The sequence below is a fragment of the Urocitellus parryii genome, chromosome 4 (assembly GCF_045843805.1).
Source record: "Urocitellus parryii isolate mUroPar1 chromosome 4, mUroPar1.hap1, whole genome shotgun sequence".
NCBI lineage: Eukaryota > Metazoa > Chordata > Mammalia > Rodentia > Sciuridae > Urocitellus > Urocitellus parryii.
The window spans coordinates 208,623,793-208,642,158 of NC_135534.1; the positions used below are offsets into that span (position 1 = coordinate 208,623,793).

Consider the following 18,366-nt stretch of genomic DNA (forward strand, 5'->3'; position numbering starts at 1 on the left):
GGTCTTAGCCCCAGGGAAAGCAGCGGGAAGCTAGGCTGGTGGTCAGGGCCTGGTCCCAGGTGTCCAAGGCCTTTGGACCTGACACTGCCCAATGCTACCAGCCACTGCCATCACACAGGACCTCGCAGCCACCCAGGCCCAAGCCCTGCACACTGGCACACCTGCCCTCAGTGCCCCTGTGGCCAAGCTCAGCACGGGCTTCCTGAGCCCCCTCCAGAGCCAGGACCACCAGGGTCCCGCGTGAGGTCACTTCACGGCTTGTCTCCCGCTCCCGTCCTGTAGGGGAGGAAACAGAGGCCAGCAAGGTCACACAGCATGCCCACGGTCAGGCATTCAGGAACCCAGGCAGACCTCGAATCCCAGCAGACCTGCCTCACAGTCCCGTCCCCATCCCCTGGGACCTGCAGCCTCCCGGGAGCACACAGACTGGGATGGCATTCTGCTGTCCTCACCCTGCTCTGCCTGGCACCAAGCATATCGGCACCCCGTCCTCTGTGCCAAGCTCATGTCTCCCCAGAGGCCTACTCACAGAGCCCCCCGAAGCCCTTCCAGACCCACGCAGAGGAGACTTGGCTCTGGGGAGCCACCCGTCACCTCTGAGCTTCCTCTGCTGCCTCCCACTGCAGGCAGATACCAGCCAACCCACACGGGGACCTGGTGCCAGGATGTGCCTCCCTGGAGAAAGGGGTCAAGAGTGGCCTCCAAGGACCCTGAACATACCCCAAAGTCTAACTCCAAACTGGTACCCACCCCCTTCCGGCTGGCCTCAGGGCCCTCTGTGGGGCACAGCTGTTGGACGTGGATCAGAAACTCTAATTGGAGATATAACTCATAATTAGTCTTTGATTAATTAAAAAACAAGAAAATTAATTACTCAATAATGTCATTGGCTTAACACGTTATCTTTGAAACTGTGCAGCCCTGAGAGAAGAAAGGTCCCCGGAGCAAGCGGAGCTGGGGGTGCACATTATGCACATCTCCCTGAGCCTCCGTCTTCAGCCTCCTGCCTCGCCCTGCCACACACAGAGGTCCAGGAGAGCCAGGGCCCAGAGGGCCACTCCCTCACTGTCCCAGCCTCCACAGCTGGTCTTGGGCAGGGCACCCTAACCCTCTGTTGAATGAATGAACACGGAGCACCCAGAAAGAGAGGGGATCTCGCTCTAGGCCGGCTCACCAGGTCTGCAGTCCAGATGTGGCCAGGGGACCCACTCCCTGAACACATGGAGGCCCAGGTCTCACTGCACCCCGAGGGCTGCAGCTCAGTCCTCTTGCCGTGGTCCACTGGGCAAGGCCACACTCACAGGGCCGCTGTCCTTCGGGCTTATCCTGCACCAGCTGCACCATGGGCTGTGCAGGCCCCTCAGACCAGCCCCGCACACAAAGGGACAGCAGCCCGGGAGGGTCAGCATCAAGGTGCAACCACCAGCGACAAGCAGCTCTGTGGGGCGGTCACAGGGCCCAGAGTCACCCCACCTCCTCCCAGGGAGGCCCTGGGTGGCACTATGGTTATGATAGTGCTCACAGTCCAGGTGAGGGCCTTCTAGCACATGCTGGACCAGCAGACAGCCTGGACTTGACCTTTCATGGTAGTTTTTCCTCAGGAGACAGGCCCAGCACCCGCAGGCTGGGGCACCCCATGGGCCACGCCCCCATCACCAGCGCAGTCTATGCTCTGTGAAGCAGCAGATCCTCCCCAGACACTCAGTGACCTCTATTTCATCAGGGTGCCGCCCCTCTGCATCCAGAAGGCCAGCCTGAGAGGTCCGGACTCACGGCCAGCCCCACGCATTCCCACAGACTCCGCATGGTGGAGCCCGGTGAGCCCTGGCATCATCCCAGCTCAGCAGAGCCCATCTGAGAGGAGCCACGAGGACAGGTGCAAGGGCAGCTCTCCCTGTGCTGGGGGCAGTCCTGGGCCTGCGCGTCTCACAGACTCCGTGGAGACCCACAAGCAGAGTGGACTCCAGGCCCCGAGCAGAGGCATGGGAACGAGCTCCTCTGGTTTCCGCCTGCGGGGCTCGAGGCCTCCCCTGTCCTGGGAGGAGGGCAGCTGAGCCAACCGCTCCACCTGGCCTGCAAGGCAGGCCTGACACCCACAGAAGCAGATGTGCCCAGCGGACCAGGAGGCCTGGGGGCGACAGCACTGGGGGAAGGGCTCTTACAGGTGGGCACTGGGAGTGGCCGAGAATGGGGCCCGTGGAGGACTCTCGGGAACACCAAACTCATGCTCACCCTCTGCCTGGCCCACGCATGAGACCCTGACTTAAAGTGGACACCTGTCCTCACCGGCAAGTGAGGAAAGTGGGAAAGTGCCAAGGCCCTTCGGTGGGCGAAGGACAGTCTTTCCCTGCAGAAGAAGGGAGCTGGGCCCTTCTCTCACCTCACAGACCCAACGAACTCAAAGTGATCAAAGGCCCGCACTCACCTGCCAGAACCGGAAGATTCGGAAACCTCTGGGTCACGGCCGGGACTATGACCCCAGAAGTTCATCCCAACAGCAACAAGAGACAAATGGGAAAAGGAACCCTCAGCAGCATGCAAAGGCACCTGCGGGGTGTGGAAAACACCCACAGACCACAGGGGTCCACCCCCAGAGTGCGCCAAGGACTGCAGCAACTCAACAAGCACAGGTACCCGGCCAGAAGTGACCAAGCTTGGTGAGCCACCACCTCACAGCCACAGGATGGCCAGCATCCAAATCCCAAAACAGATGCCTCGTGTGGGCCAGGGCCCTGGGAAGAAAGTGGAGCCCTGTGCACCCGTCAGGGCGTCAAACCTGCAGCTGTGTGAGGAGCAGCGCGGAGGCCCTCAGAGGAGCCAGCAAGGAGGGCCATGGGACCCACAGTCCAGCTCCTGGGCACGAACCAAAAGAACTGGAGGCAGGGTCTCAAAGAGACCGTTTGTGCCCACAAGCTCACAGTGCACAGACACAGGGCCCAAGAGCCAATCCCCAAACCAAACTGCACCAAGGCCCCAGATGGGGACAGGGCCGGTCAGGTCTGCAGACCCACTCCTAAGGCCTGAGCCCTGGCAGGGGGCGCTGTGGCCAGCAGGCTCAGGACAGCCACAGAACAGAGCCTTGTCCCCAAGCCCACGGCAGCACTCTGCACAGTGCCCCACGCCCGTCAACACACACAGGTTCGCAATAGTGGCCCCCACACACATGGCCACTCGGCCGTGGAGAGGAAAGCGGCCCCCACCCACGCCACCCAGCGAAGCCTGATCCCTGATGCGGAGTGAAGGGGGCCGGACACCAGGGCCACACGCTGTCTGAGTCCATTTGCACAGGACCCAGAGCAGGCAAACCTGCAAAGACAGGAAAGGACGGGAGGCCGGGGGCGGGGAGGGGAGGGGAGGAGGGGGACTCGAGCGGGCTGCTCCATACTGCCACATTCAGCACCACTGAAGTGTCCACTTTAAAATGGTGACAATAATGAATTTTTTTATGTTCTATTTTGTCACAATAAAAATTTTTCTTTTAAAGATTGAAAGTCTAAAAAATCCACTAGGCCAAATATCCCAGGGCTTCAGCCCCAAACTCCCTGGAGCCGAGGAGCCACTCAGCATCAGCCTTCCCTGGGGGCTGCAGCTGGGGTCCCCCCAGCCCACTGTTCACAGCCACACACCCGGGATTCCAGAGGGGCTGCCTCCCTAACTGAGGGCGGGACCCCATGGCTGACGCCGGCCGCAGATTCCTGCTCACCTTGGGGACACCCAGTCTTCCCTGGGAAGATCCAAAAATGACACATGGTTACAAGAGCTCAGTTACAGCTTGCTATTTTTTTCTTCTCTTCTTTTTGGTCTCATTCAGCTATTTTGATGCAAACATCAACTGTCAAGCTTCACCAGACACAATTAATGTTTGGGGGCGCTGGGGAGAAACAATTAGCCTATTAAAACTTAATTAACTGTGGACATACACCAAAAAGAAAAAAAAAAGTCATGCGCCAGTTGCCCAAGGACGAGTAAAGAGAATCCGAGCTCTCGGCCACCAAGCGGGAAGTCCCTGGCAGAGAACTTGAGCTCCTGCCTGGGCCCATGGCAGACATCACTCAAGCAAGACCCAGGAGAGAATGAGACAGGCCGTGGGGTGATGCCCCCAGGAATAGGAAGGGCACCCATGGAAACCAGCGGGAGCCCCAGCCTCCTCATCCTGGATGGGGAAACCGTGGCACAAAGACAGAGCAGGAAGCAGCCTGCGTACAGTGGCTCCGGGAGGCCAAGCTGGCCTTGGGCGGGCCTCCTCCCTCCCCAGCTCCTCCACCAGGTTCCAACTGCAGCACCCTCCTCCCAGAGCCAGTCCTGGGAAGGGCCTGGGACTCCCAGGCGCTCTCTAAGTCATCATCCCTGGAGGCCCTGGCTGGCCACTCTGCAGGCCGTGGTCTCCCCTCTGGAAAGCGGGGGTGTTGCCCCTGACCTCTGGGCAGGCTCCCGCCCTGTCCTCCCTCTCTGTCTGCCGGGCCTACAGACCACCAGCCTCCCACAGCCCTGGACACCCACGTGGCCTTCAGCTGGCTGCTCCAACTCAGCCCTCAGGCCCCACAACCCTCCAGCAACCCTCCCATGACCACCTTGCTGCCTGAGGCACACAGGCCCCCCAGGTTGGTCACCTGCCCCTGAGGCTACAACCCCTGAGTCTCTGTCCTTCCCAGGTTCCAACAACGAAGGTTGTGCCTCTAGGGGTTGCACGTCCTGGTGCCAGCTGAGCTGAGTAGAGGACACAGAAACAGAAGGCCACCCTCTGGGCATGGGCCCACAGCAACAGGACTAGGAGACCCAGCCTCCAGCCCTGGCCCATAACCACGTTTATGCCCAAACCTCAGCTGCCCCAAAGAAAGAGTTAAACTTAGGCACTAGGTAGCCCACCCCGGCACCTGGTACCCCCTCAGGAGCCCCAAGCACCTACCCACCATGTGCTTCATCAGCACCTGCCTTCCCAGAGGCAGCAGGAACACAGTCAGCCTCTGGAGGGCACCCTCAGCCACTGGGTGAATCAGCCAGTCCAGGAGCGGGAAGTGCCTGGCAGAGAACTTGAGCTCCTGCCTGGGTCCATGGCAGACATCACTCATCAATGACCGAGCCTCAGAAACCATCTGCACTGGGCCCTCCAGTCAGCCACTACCAAGCAATCAGGACAGACACCATTCTCTGCTCGGCTCCTCCCCTGCAGATGTGGGCACAGAGAGGGTGCGGGAGAGACTCAGGGTGGGGGCCATGCTCTGATGCATTACAGGGAAAGGGTCTTTCTGAAAAGCCACACAAGTCACCACGGAATCTGGCACTCACTGACACCCTGTGCTCGGGCCTCAGCCACACTCTGCACCCCAGCACCCCATCTTGCCCTCTACACTCCCACCTTCACATCCAAAGCAGGTCCCACCCCACCAGCACCGGCTTCTCCTATTTACAGCCCTTCCACCAGCTCAGTCACCAGCTCCAAGCGGGTATTGGTGTGCCACCCGGCACCATGTTCTCCAAAAAGGAGCCAGGCCCCAATGTCACAGCACCACCAGGATCGAGGGATGGACTCCTCAGCCAGGACCCTCAGCCTGGGGGTCCACTGCCTCCCTGAGCCCCTGCAAGGGCCTTGAGGCAAAGCCCCAGAGAGGGCCCCCAGCCTTGAACAAAATACTAGCACACCTCCCGAGAAGTACAGGGACCAGGCCCAGGGGCCCTGCAGGGGATCGGCTCCTGCCACCAAGTCACCCTCCACCTCACCCAGCCTGAGCTGGGTCTGGCTCTGGCCTAGACCTCTGTGCTGGGACGGGGCTTGGTGGCACAGAGCTCAACCAGCCCACCAGGAGAACCTCTCCAACAGCAGTTAAAAGCGGTGGCTCAGCCCTCACTGGGCCCATGTGACTGTGTGCGTGCACACGTGTGCCCCTCTCCAGGCTCACACACGCGTGTCTGATTGTGCAGCACTTCTGAAACTGGGTGGAGCTAACGATGACCTAAAGTGACGGTGACCGACAGACAGAAGAGGAAAGTTTCTCTGCTTGGCGCTGCCAGCAGCCTCCATGCACAGGGCCAGGGCTGCTCCCAGGACAGGGCTGTACTCACGTGGGTCATGAGCACAGCGAGAGGAAACCTGGACCCGGGCGCCTCCCACAGCACAGGACAGGGCTGCCCACAGCTCAGCGCACGTCCACAGCTGGGGGCCACGAAGGCCACAGGAGCAGCTCAGGTGAACACAAGGGTTTCCACTCAGCAAATTTCATGAACAAATATTAAGAGGATGATCCAACTCGTGAGGCTCGGGGCCGAATATGGAGGTGGGGGGTGTCGATACCCCAGGTTAGTGCTGCTTTATGCCCGGCCACACAGGGCCTGAGGAACGTTCATCCACACACATGCAAAGCTGAGAAACCAGTGACCAGGAGAAACAGCCTCTCCATACCTCACGGAGCCCCAGGAGGGATGCGTGGACCGGGGGCATGAGGTGGGGACCTGGTGGGGGGTGTGGGGAGCCATATCCGGCCCCTCCCGAGAGCTGCCCCTCAGGACCCGCTGCAGCAGGGCGGCAGCTGCTCCTCCCATCCCTCTCCAGCAGGCTCGGAGGGGCCCATCTTCAGACCCACGTCGCCGGTGGAGACCGCTGCAGGACGGAGGCTGCCTGGCTCACGCCCCGGGTGTCGTGCCTGCCTCCCCTCCCTGTCCTGAGCTCCTGTGGCTTCTCAACCACCCACTTTTACCTGGCCTCCCGAAGCCCCGGCAGCCCTTCCCTGGCCCTCCGACTCAGGAAGTCCAGAGGGCCATGGTGGTGGGTGTTTGTGGAAGGGGTCACAGCAGACACAGGAACAGCTGGGAGGGCTGGGAGGGACTGGCTTCCTCTCCATGCCCGCTCCAGCCAGCGGTCGGGGTGCTGGGGTGCTGAGCCAACAGGCTCTGCAGGGAAGTGCTGAGATCGATTGGTGATGTCTGCCCCAGGCTTGGGAGGGGAGTGGTGCGTGCCAGGCAGGCACTTCTATCCTCAGGGAAAGGGGGACCCAGGCCACTGAGGAGGGTCTTGGGCAAAGAGAGGAATGGAACACAGCTGTGAGCGAGGGTCTGCAGACACTCACCCCAGAGGAGCCAGGGCCCTGCCCCCCATCAGGACCAGTGCACAGTCAGCTCCTCATCCTCCCAGAGTTGACGCCCTGGGCTGTCCCCACCCAGGACCCCAGGTACAAGCCCAAGGGGAGGAACTTCCTCAACTGTGCAGATCCGAGGTTTCTAACTGTCTTCAGCCTCCTCAGAAAGTTCTCTTCAAGCAAATTGTCACACAAATGCCACACAAAAAACAGGGAAGAGTCGCTCTGATGCAGTGGGCCCACCCTCCCGGCCTCCTCCGGGCCTCCTCCCAACTCCAAGGAGGCCAGAGGGGCTGAAATCCACACACTCTGCCAACCTCCACAGCACAGGCTCAGGCCATTGCTGCCCGTGTCCTATAAAGAGACAGGGTGCAGGCCTTTCACAGCCTCTGCCCAGGCTGCCACGCCGGCCTCCACACTGACCCCCAGCCTCCAATCTGACCTCCTGGCCTCCATACTGTCTCCTGGCTGCCACCCAGCCCTCCTGGGCTCCTCACTCCTCACCTGACCTCCTCTCTGCCCACCTGGTCTCCAATCTGCCCTCCAACCTAGTTTTCCAAGTCCGCTGAAAACTACGGCAGGACTCCACACGACCAGCCGTGCCCTGTCCCACCAACAGCTGCCTCCCGTGGTGACAGCGAAGCAGGAGGAGCAGAGCACATGGGAACAAGCCACATGACCCTCCGCTGTCAGCAAGACCAAAAGATGGCCTGGGCTCCACAGTCGCGTGGCGCACAGGCACGTCCCCACTCTGCCTCCATCTCCTTCTTTATTTCTTCAGGTCCCTGCAAGATGCGGCCACTCGTGGGTGTCAAGGGCTCAGCACGTGGTGCCTGGTGACCACAGCAGCGACTTCCCCACGGCAAGGGAAGGGCAGAGGGGCTCCGGATGCCGGGCAGAGCCTGGGCCCAGGCACCAGGTGAGCTGGTGTCACAAGCCAGCCCAACACTGCTAAAACAACCAGGGCTGTCCCTCCACCCCAGCCCTCGCCAAGGGCCGGGCTGAACCACTCAGAAGCTTCTGCGCTGAGCCCAGCCATCGGTCCTCGTGAGCACTGACCAGGGGAGACAGCTGTGGGGAGGCAGGTGCTCTGCAGAACGCAGGCAGCAGAAGTGGCAGGGCCTGGGCCAGGACCATGAGGCCCTTGCAGCTACTGGGAGAAGCTTCCAGGCCCAGGGCAGCCAGTGATGAAGGGGCGAGGCGTGGACAGCAGAGACGCGACCGTGGCGGCTGGGGTGACAAGCAGGCTGGGCAGGGTCCAGGGGGGACAGCTCATCCTCTGCACCCAGAAGGGCCCTGGCTTCCCTCCTGCAGGCCAGAACTCCACCCGGGCTGCTTAGGAGACACCCCTGCCCTGTCCTCTGTCCTGGGGACAGACCTCCTCTCCCAGGCCCTCGCTTCAGAGCTGCAAGGGGGGGCTCTGGGCGGCGGCTACACCCTGTGGGCTCCTCCCTCAGCAGCTCATCAGACCAGGAAGTGAAGGCTTAGGGAATGTCACAGCTGGGACTGGCCCAGTGCCAGCACATGACCAGACACTACGGGGTGGTGAGGCCCACCAGGGCTGCAGCACCCTCCCCTGGAGCTGGCACAGCCTGGGGACAGACAGAGAGGGATTAGAGACCCAGGAAGCTCCCAGCCACGTGACCTGAGCAAGCAGTTGCCTGCCCTCTGCAGAGCTCAACTTCCGGTCTGTGACACAAAGTGAGAGGGGGGTCCCGCGGGGAGAAGGAGGCGGCCTCCAGCAGTGCCCACCTCTCAACACGGCCAAGGCCGCTGTCCTGACCAGTACCATCTGCCGAGGCAGGGACTGGGTTCCCTGAGGACAGCCACAGGAACTCTGCAGCCTCCCCAGGAGCCTCCTCCGAACTCCTGACCAGTCCCCAGAGGACCAGCCAGGGCCGCCTCCCATGAAGCCCCCGCCCGGCCCCGACCCTGGGCCCTGCAACCTGGACGGACCACCCAGCATCAAGACCTGAGGAAATGAGAAGTGCCCCCACAGACGGCCGGCGGGGCAGGCAGGGGCGACTTCACGGTCAGTCACTGGCCAGGCGGCCACGGCGGCCAGCACAGGAAGCTCCCCGGACACCACTGATCTCGGCGAAACCTAATATCTTTAATGCAAGCCTTCGGAAAAACACCGGGGAAGGCAGCCAAGGGGACCACTCCCAGGACCGGCTTTCTGGATCCCTCCGTGCTGCTGAGGCTCGCAGGGCAAGGAGCCAAGAGGAGAAGAAAATACCAATAAACACCACGAGGACCACGGGCACTCCTCGCCACGCCCTGAAGCAACGTACAGGAGGGCAGCGGCCTCCCCTGGGCACCCACGGGCACAGTCTCAACAGACCACGTCTGGGCAGTGGAGTCACGCCCGAGCAGTACGGATGGAAGCCCTGTCCCACCCCGCCCGCCTCCCCAGGGGCTGCATGGGTGACAAGGGTGCCCAAAGGCAGGTACGATGGACGGCCACCAGCTAGCTTCCCAGGGCTCGCTCGCCCCAGGTTCCCTGGCCAGGGAGCAGAGAGACCCGGTCAATAGGCTGGGATAAGGAAGCCCCTGGCTTCTGCCCAGCTTGGCCCTTTGGGTCCAAACAGGACAGGGAAAGAGAAGCCGAGGGCCAGGAAGCAGGGCTGCCCACACCCTCATGTGGAGGCTCTTCTTGGTCCATAAACAGAAAAAAACACCAGAGGCCAGCCTGGACATGGGGGTGGGACTGCCAACCTTATCCCACTCTTCATGGGGCAGTGCAGGGTCATCCTACAAGTGCAGGACCCTTCCACCATGAAGCTCTGGTCATGCTGAGGTGACCACAGCCAGCCTCAGGGAGAGGCTCCAGGGTCTTCGCCCTCCCACTCTCCTGCTTACCATTAATTGCAAGGTCACAGATCTGTGTGTCCTGTCTCTTCATTTTATCTTCAGCATAGTCAGCACTTTATACATGCTTAGGACATTACACGCTTAACTAATGGTTGGTTGGTGGGTAGACGAACGGGTGAATGGATGGATGGATAAGTGGATGTTTGGAGGGTCAGTATTGGATGGATAAATGGATCAATGCATGGTTGAATGATGGATGGATGGATGATGGTGGATGGAAGATGATGGATGGGTGAATGGTTGGATGACAGTAAATAAATGCATGAAGGAATAGAAAAATGGATGGTCGAATGGATGGAGAGGTGGACAAATCAAGGGATGGACAGATGGATGATGGTCAAAGGTGAGATTGAATGGATGAACGGATGATTGGTTGGACAGTTGGTTGGATGGATGTAACAGCTGGCTGGCTGGCTGGATGGATGGATGGATGAGGGTGAATGGGTGGTGGTTGAATGGTTAATAGTGGATGGATGAAGGGATGGGTGGATGGATGAGTAGATGAATGGATAGTTGAATGGATAATGAGTGGATGGATAAATGGATGAAGGAATGATGGATGAACTGAGGAATGAATAGATGGGAAGATTATGAATGAATGGACAGTCAGATAGATACATTATGAATGAATGGATAGTCGGATGGAGGAATGAATAGGTGGATGGATGAATGAAAGTCAGAGGATGGAGGGGTGGATACTTGGTTGATGAACAGTTGGGTGAATGGATGGATGAGTAGAGAAATGGATGAATGAGTGAATTAGTCAATTAATACATTTAGTCTTTCCGAGGAACAACTCAATCACGTAAGAAACTGGGGAAGCTCAGAATTAGCTATTTAGGAAACAAACAAGAAACCCAGAGCCTGGGCAGGACCTGAAACACGCCAAACCGTCCTAAGTAACAGAAAAGATGGTACTTTCTAAATCAGCCTGATCCTGAAGCACCAGCTCTTCCCTAACGGTCCTTTCATGCTCCAAATCCAACAAATGTAAGTGGGAGAGGCCAGGCAAGGAGAAGTGAAAAGAGACCTCCTCCCAATCCCGGGCCCACACCTCTCAGCAGACTGGCCAGTCGATCCCAGATGCTCACTAATCCCAGAACAAGGCCCAGGCAGGTTCCCTCGGCAGCAGAGGTGGGAGGCCATGGAGACTGACCCTTTGCCTGGAGTGACATCGTCACTTGCACTCCCTGGCTGGGCTGGGCTGGGGGCTGGAGTCCAGCCTAGCTCTGCTCTGAGAACCAAGGGATCAGAGGGAGCGCATGTGGACACTCAAGGCTGTCCCTCGTCCTGTGGCTGCCATTCCTGTCCAACCATGAAGTCACAATGACTCAAGTTTCAAGTTGGGCTCCCCCTTCGCTGTGGCCTGAGGTCCAGCCCACTGTCTGCTCACAGCTCACGACAGCAGGTGCCAAGTACAGCAAAGCCCCACCACTGACCACAGTGAGGCAGGCCCGAGACCAGAGGGAGGCCCCAGGATAGACCCAGTGCAGACCAAGCCACCTCCTCAAAACCTCCAATGATGACAAAGGCGTCCCTCTGCAAGCTGTCTGGCCTCACCACTGGCCACTGCAGCAGATTAGAGCAAAATGAAATGACACACTGAAGCTGCTAGGCCAAGACCCGAGCGTGGCCAGGGGGTCCATCTACTCCTTGATGCATTTATTTTCAATGCCAGCTCTGCCTGTGAGGGACGGGCATGTCCGTGGACATGTGAACACATGAATCTGTATCTGTCTTTTTTTGTTTTGGTACCAGGGATTGAACCCAGGGGTCCTTAACCACTGAGCCATATCCCCAGCCCTATTTTGTATTTTATTTAGAGACAGAGTCTCACTGAGTTACTTAGGGCCTCGCTTTTGCTGAGGCTGGCTTTGAACTCTCGATCCTCCTGCCTCAGCCTCCCAAGCCACTAGGATTACAGGTGTGCACCACCGCACATGGCTATGAATCTGTATCTTAAATGTGTGTTTATGCAGAAGTGTGCTAGTGTGTGTGCATCTGAAGACATGCAAGCTGTGTGTGTGCACAGGAGTGTGTGTGTGTGCACGTGTTCTGGCCTCCTCCAGTGTCCGACCATCAGCCTCTCCCTGCCCAGGGCCCTGCGGACAGCTCCGTCTCCACTCCTCACACAGCTACAGGGCAGGAGAGAATTCTCAGCCATTTCAACAGACCTGCTGGAACTGAGAAGCCACTTACAGGAAGAGAAACCAGCCTGGCGCCACCCAAGCTCTGCTGCAGCCCACTTGGCACCAAGCTCCCTGCACACATCTGTGGCCCGGGACCTCGGGGTGTCAGGCAGGAGGTGGACAGAAACATCCAGGAGCTGGGGACCAGGCTCTGAGTTTTCTTAAGCAGCACTGGGATGGAACCCAGGGCCTTGCGTGTGCTAGGCAAGAGCTCCCCACTGAGCCACGTCCCCAGTCCCGGAGACAGGCTCCGAAGGGGTCCCCAAGTCTCAAGTCCAGAGAATCCCAGGACTGAGCAGGAGACACACAGGGCCCAGTGGCTCATGGGAGTCCTAGTGTCAGATGCCCATGTGACAGGCCAGCACTGCAGGGAGGGGTTTTCTGGAGCTGACTTCTCAGATCTGCAGCCACAAACACAAAACCCACCCTGCAGCTCAGAGATCACACACCCAGAGCATGTCCCAAGTCCCTGACAACAGTCCTCAAGAAAGGAGGCAAGGGGCACCTCGGTCACTTCCCACCAGCAGGTGGGAAGCCGCTCCGGGGCAGTCGGGGGAATCCGGGAGTCGGGAGAGTTGGGGGAGTCTGGGAGTCGCGGGAGTCCAGGGAGCAGCTGTCTGAGAACCCGCAGCAGCAGCAAGGAGGCCAGGCCGTATATGGGCCTCCATGGGAGGCCAAGCCAGGGGACCACCTGGTTCCCGGTCACCTTCAGCTAGGCGCCATCCACCCAGAAGATGCCAGAGCCCTGACCCTACTGGGTCTGGAGTAACCGTGCTTGGACAGCAGGTCACTCTGTACCCAGGCGTGCCAGCGAGCCGCGGCCTCCACACCTCCACACCTCCCCACTCCCACACCAGCAGTGCCCACTAAGGTGGACTCAGACACCTGAGGTCACCTGACTGACAGGAAGGATGTCCCACCTCCCACCCGACACGCAGACCTGGCATCCACACCTGAACAAGCGGGTTGGTCTCAGCTCAGGTTGGAGGTGGCGGGCCGTTCTGCTCACATGGCCCACCCACACTCAGCCACCACATCGCGTGCAGTGCCTGGAGGAGCCCACTCACCTTCCCGAAGTCTCGGACGTCAAAGAGGTCAAAGGGGTCAAACAGCTCGCTGCTCCTCAGCCCAAACTTGTCATGGCAGACTTTAAGGAAGGTGCGGATGTTCTTCAGGCACAGGAACTAGGGGCAAGAAGAGGCACAGTGAGGTGGGCACACAGGGCAGAGCACAGCAGGTCTGCCCCAGTTTGTGCTCGGGCACACCCCTGCTCCCCACACAGGACATGGGCCCGGGCAGCCGAGGAACCCCACCCCCAGGCTGGGGCAGGTGGGCCTGGCCGGAGCCACCAAAACTCCACAGCCTCAGGCTGGGCCACTGCAGGCCTCTGGCCTCCCATGCAGAGCTGCAGACCCAGAGGGCCCCTGCACTGAGCGGGGCCACCGAGTCAGCTAGGTCCAGGCCCGACAGACAGCCTCTTGGCTCGTGTTAGACCCACAGCTCTGCCCAAGTGCCTCCAGCACACCGGAGGCTGCCAGTCCTGGAGGAAGAGACTCCAGTCCACAGGGGCGCGGGAGCACACTTGTACAGACACACAGGGGCGTGCACACACGCACACACACACATACAGGCACAACTCCTCCCTAGCTACTTCACAGGCAGCAAACCCACAGCCAGAGCCATCCCAGGAAGCCACGCTGGACCCAGGGAACGGCCAGCCACAGTGGGGGGTAATGGCAGCCAGAGGTCAGCATTCCCAGACGGACATCTGGGTCACCTCCTCTCCACCTACCACCCCCACAACAGAGCTCCAGGCCTGCTCTGGGCTTGACCCGGCAGGAGGTGGGGAGGGCAGTGGTGACCAGGGCGGCATCTTCCAGTTCTCACGGAGAATCCGCAGGTAGAGACCCCTATGGGGCAGCAGGCAAGGAAGCTCGGTGCAGGCCGCATCGGGCCCCGAGTTCAAATCCTGTCTGCCATCATTAACGAGCAAGACCAGCGGGAGTGTTTCTCCTGGAGCCTGGGTTCCTGATGCACCTGCCTCGCTGGGCTGGTGACGGCCCTGAGGGCACCTGGGGTACATACGGAAGCCATCATCCCCTACCCAGCGGAGCACAGGCACAGGGCAAGGACTCAGCACACAGGGCCCCAGAAAATTCAGGACTCCAGGCCAACACCATCAGTCACCACCCCCCACCAGGGATAAACGGCCTGGTCAAGAGGACAGAAGAAAGCCTGCCCCTGCTCACCAGACGTTTAGACTAACGGACAAATCTGGATGAAGGACAACCGGGAACCAGTGCCCAAGAGCTTCAGGTGTAGGTCGGCGAGAGGCCGGCCGCACTCCAGAGCCCCAGGCCACACGCAGCTCAGCCCCAGCAACTAGCCCCCCGCCAGGGCCACTCCATCCTGAGCAGGCTGGCTGTGCTCACGGACGACACTGATCCGCCTCCTTGACCACACAGTTGTTCCCAGTGTCTGTCCATCCGTCTCTGTACATACGATCTCTTCTCAGTATCTGAGATTCACTGCAGGCACAATCCTCCATTACCCCTGCTAAGAACAAGGCCAGGCCTCCAGGGCCAGCGCCACTGTCAACACCCACAGGGTGCCGGGTCCAGACCTGACCTGCACCTCTTCACTGGGTAAAGGACAACCACGCGCCTTCCTAACAAAAAGGGTCTTTAAAAACCTGGCACACGGTGCAACCCAGGATCCCACGTGACTTCGGGGCTCACGGGCCTTCACTCTCCACACCTGAGAGCGAGGTTCTGGGCCGGACTTCCCAGCATGATGGCAGCTCCTTCTGTTCACTAGGACAGCCCCTGAACGCATGTGCCCACTGAGCACTTGAACATGTGGCTTGTCCAGTTAGGAATGCGAACTCTATTTGATTTTAAGGAAGTTAAACTTGCAATCCGCAGTGGCTTGTCACTGTGGTGGCGACACCACTGTCTGAAACGACCCCGTCTCTGACCTCTGACCTCTGATAACTCTGAGGAACACAGACACAGAAAGACAAAGAACGGGTTCCGTCACTCACCCCAGGCCATCAAAATCACCGCCACAGAGAGCAAGTGGGGTGCTGGGCGCGGGACGGGAGGCAGGGTGTGGCAGGACGGACACCAGCCCGGATGACGGGAGGCTCCTGGAGAGCGAGCGGGCGGCTGAGGACAGCTGGGAATCCTGAGGACAGTCAGTGTCACCTCACCAATGTTCTATCACAACAGAGTTCAAGAGAGACACGGAGACATGGACCCCGTGATGACAGCGACAGGGACGGGAGGGACACAGCCACGGGCCAGCATCACCGAGCGTCACCAGCTGCCACCTGGAGCTGGGAGAGAGGCCTGGACACTTTCCCTCTTGGACCCCCAAAAGTATAAGCCAAAAACAGCAGACCCCTGGCCTCGCACTGGGATGGTGCGTCTGTGGCCAAGCCCAGGCCCAGGCCGCCCAGCCCAGGCCCAGGCCACTAAGCCCAGGCCCAGACCACCAAGCCTAGGCACTGGCCACCCAGCCCAGGCACAAGCCACCCAGCCTAGGCACTGGCCACCCAGCCCAGGCCCAGGCCACCAAGCACAGGCCAAGGCCACCCAGCCCAGGCCCAGGCCACCCAGCCCAGGCACTGGCCATCAAGCACGGGCCCAGGCCACCCAGCCCAGGCCCAGGCCACCAAGCACAGGCCAAGGCCACCAAGCCCAGGTCCAGGCCACCCAGCCCAGGCCCAGGCCATCAAGCACGGGCCCAGGCCACCCAGCCCAGGCCCAGGCCACCCAGCCCAGGCACTGGCCACCCAGCCTCGGTGGGGCGAGGGGTCGGGCTGGACCCAGAGCACCCAGGCCAGCAGGGCTCTGTGGCTCCCAGCTGGGCTCAACCAGCCTCGCGTGTGGCTCCTCTCCGACCCCCACTGCTTCCTCTGAGTCCCCCTCGGCCTCCCACGTTAGAGCTAAGCCCAGGTCCTGACCATGATCCCAGCCAGGCCTCCTCCAGGGTGGTGTCTGAGGCCTGGCCCGGCCCACCCTGGCCCAGCACGTGGACACTCCAGCCAACCCAGCTCTGGGAACCGCTCCCAGGGCAGTGTCCACCAGGAACCCCCGTCCAGCCCCTGGAAAAGAGCTGGGCAGGCAGATGCAGGATTCAGGGCCAGGACAGAGAGTCCTGGGACGGAGAGCCAGGGACAGAGAGCCCACGCAGGCCACGCACAGCCTGGCCTCCTTCATGGAGCCCTCCCGACTCTGCTGCCCGGCACGGTCCCTCCTGGCCTTTCCAGGACGCGTCTCACTTTACACCGAGGGAAGTGGAGGCATTAAGAGGGAAGTGGAAGGTGGCAGAGCCCAGAAGCCAGGCCCGCTCCAGAGCAGAGCCCCTGAGGACGGCCAGGCCTCTCCACCCTCCAAAGCACCGCTGAGAGTGGCCGAGTCCACCCCCACCAGGGCCCGTGTGGACAACGAGCTCCACAGCCAGGAGCTTGCTGCACCTCAGGGATGCAGAGGCCAGAGGTGGAGAGGGACCACAGAGGGCTGTGTGGCAGGGAAGGGCCAGCCGGGTCTTCATGGCTGGCCCCTTCCCTTCCCACAAAGGCGGGCAGCGGGCAGCTGTTTCTGCCACTTGGGTCCCTCCTCCCCGCACCGTCCCGGGACTTGGGAGGGCAGGTGGCCAGGGCCTGGCTGGTCAGAACCCCACAGCCACAAGCAGCAGGCCCAGACTCAGATTCTAGAACCGTCTCCTGAAGGCCTGGGAGGGAGCCGGGGCCGAGGCCGCCACAGGCCCACCTCTTCCACATGGGCCTCAGGAGGACGGAGCTGAGGGGAGGGCGGGGAGGCCAGACCCTGCCCGGCTCAGGCCAAGGTTCCCAGTCCTTGCCTGAGTTGGGGGCTCCTTGCTGCCAGGGAAGGCCTGAGGTCAGCCTGTCCCGTGGCTCCGGGAGCAAGCAGCTCTGCTCTCGCCGGCCTGTCCCAGCCTGTGGGACCCCACAGGGCCACCGCGTCACCAGCACTGGGAAGCAAGCACATCCCCAGAGCAGGCTCAGCCGCGGGCCCACAGGAGGGTCTGTCCCCAGAACACTGGCCCTGTCAAGGCCCTGGGAGGCTTTCCAGCTGACAGACAGCAGGGCCCACTGTGTTTGTCCAGGACACTCTGAGGGGGCATGGCCACTCTGCCCCCTGCACCCACAGCCCCACCCCAGGGCAGGATTCCGCCCCAGGGCGAATGGTGCTCCACACAGGACTGTGTCCTCCGCACAGGGCTGGTGTCCTCCACACAGGGCTGTGTCCACCGCACAGGGCGGTGTCCTCCACACAGGGCTGGTGTCCTCCGCACAGGGCTGGTGTCCTCCACACAGGGCTGTGTCCACCGCACAGGGCGGTGTCCTCCACACAGGGCTTTGTCCACCGCACAGGACTGTGTCCTCCGCACAGGACTGTGTCCTCCGCACAGGGCTGTGTCCTCCACACAGGGCTGGTGTCCTCCACACAGGGCTGTGTCCTCCGCACAGGACTGTGTCCTCCGCACAGGGCTGGTGTCCTCCGCACAGGGCTGTGTCCTCCACACAGGGCTGGTGTCCTCCACACAGGGCTGTGTCCACCGCACAGGACTGTGTCCTCCGCACAGGGCTGGTGTCCTCCGCACAGGGCTGTGTCCTCCACACAGGGCTGGTGTCCTCCGCACAGGGCTGTGTCCTCCACACAGGGCTGGTGTCCTCCACACAGGGCTGTGTCCTCCACACAGGGCTGTGTCCACCGCACAGGACTGTGTCCTCCACACAGGGCTGGTGTCCTCCACACAGGGCTGTGTCCTCCACACAGGGCTGTGTCCACCGCACAGGGCTGTGTCCTCCACACAGGGCTGTGTCCTCCACACAGGGCTGGTGTCCTCCGCACAGGGCGGTGTCCTCCGCACAGGGCGGTGTCCTCCACACAGGGCTGTGTCCTCCACACAGGGCTGTGTCCTCCGCACAGGGCTGGTGTCCTCCACACAGGGCTGGTGTCCTCCGCACAGGGCTGTGTCCTCCACACAGGGCTGGTGTCCTCCACACAGGATTGTGTCCTCCGCACAGGGCTGGTGTCCTCCACACAGGGCTGTGTCCTCCACACAGGGCTGGTGTTCTCCACACAGGACTGTGTCTCCGCACAGGGCTGTGTCCTCCACACAGGGCTGGTGTCCTCCGCACAGGGCTGGTGTCCTCCGCACAGGGCTGTGTCCTCCGCACAGGGCTGTGTCCTCCACACAGG

The 18,366-nt window shown here is 61.0% G+C and overlaps 1 protein-coding gene across 2 annotated transcripts in view; it reads right to left on the reverse strand.

The window, feature by feature from the left end:
• Vav2 (vav guanine nucleotide exchange factor 2) overlaps nt 1-18,366 on the reverse strand; it is a 145,810-nt gene that overhangs the window by 96,115 nt on the left and 31,329 nt on the right. For both annotated transcript variants that reach the window (XM_026395499.2, XM_026395497.2), the window contains exon 2: nt 13,201-13,317. In XM_026395499.2, the coding sequence (XP_026251284.1) occupies nt 13,201-13,317 (117 nt within the window). The remainder of the gene's footprint in view (nt 1-13,200; nt 13,318-18,366) is intronic.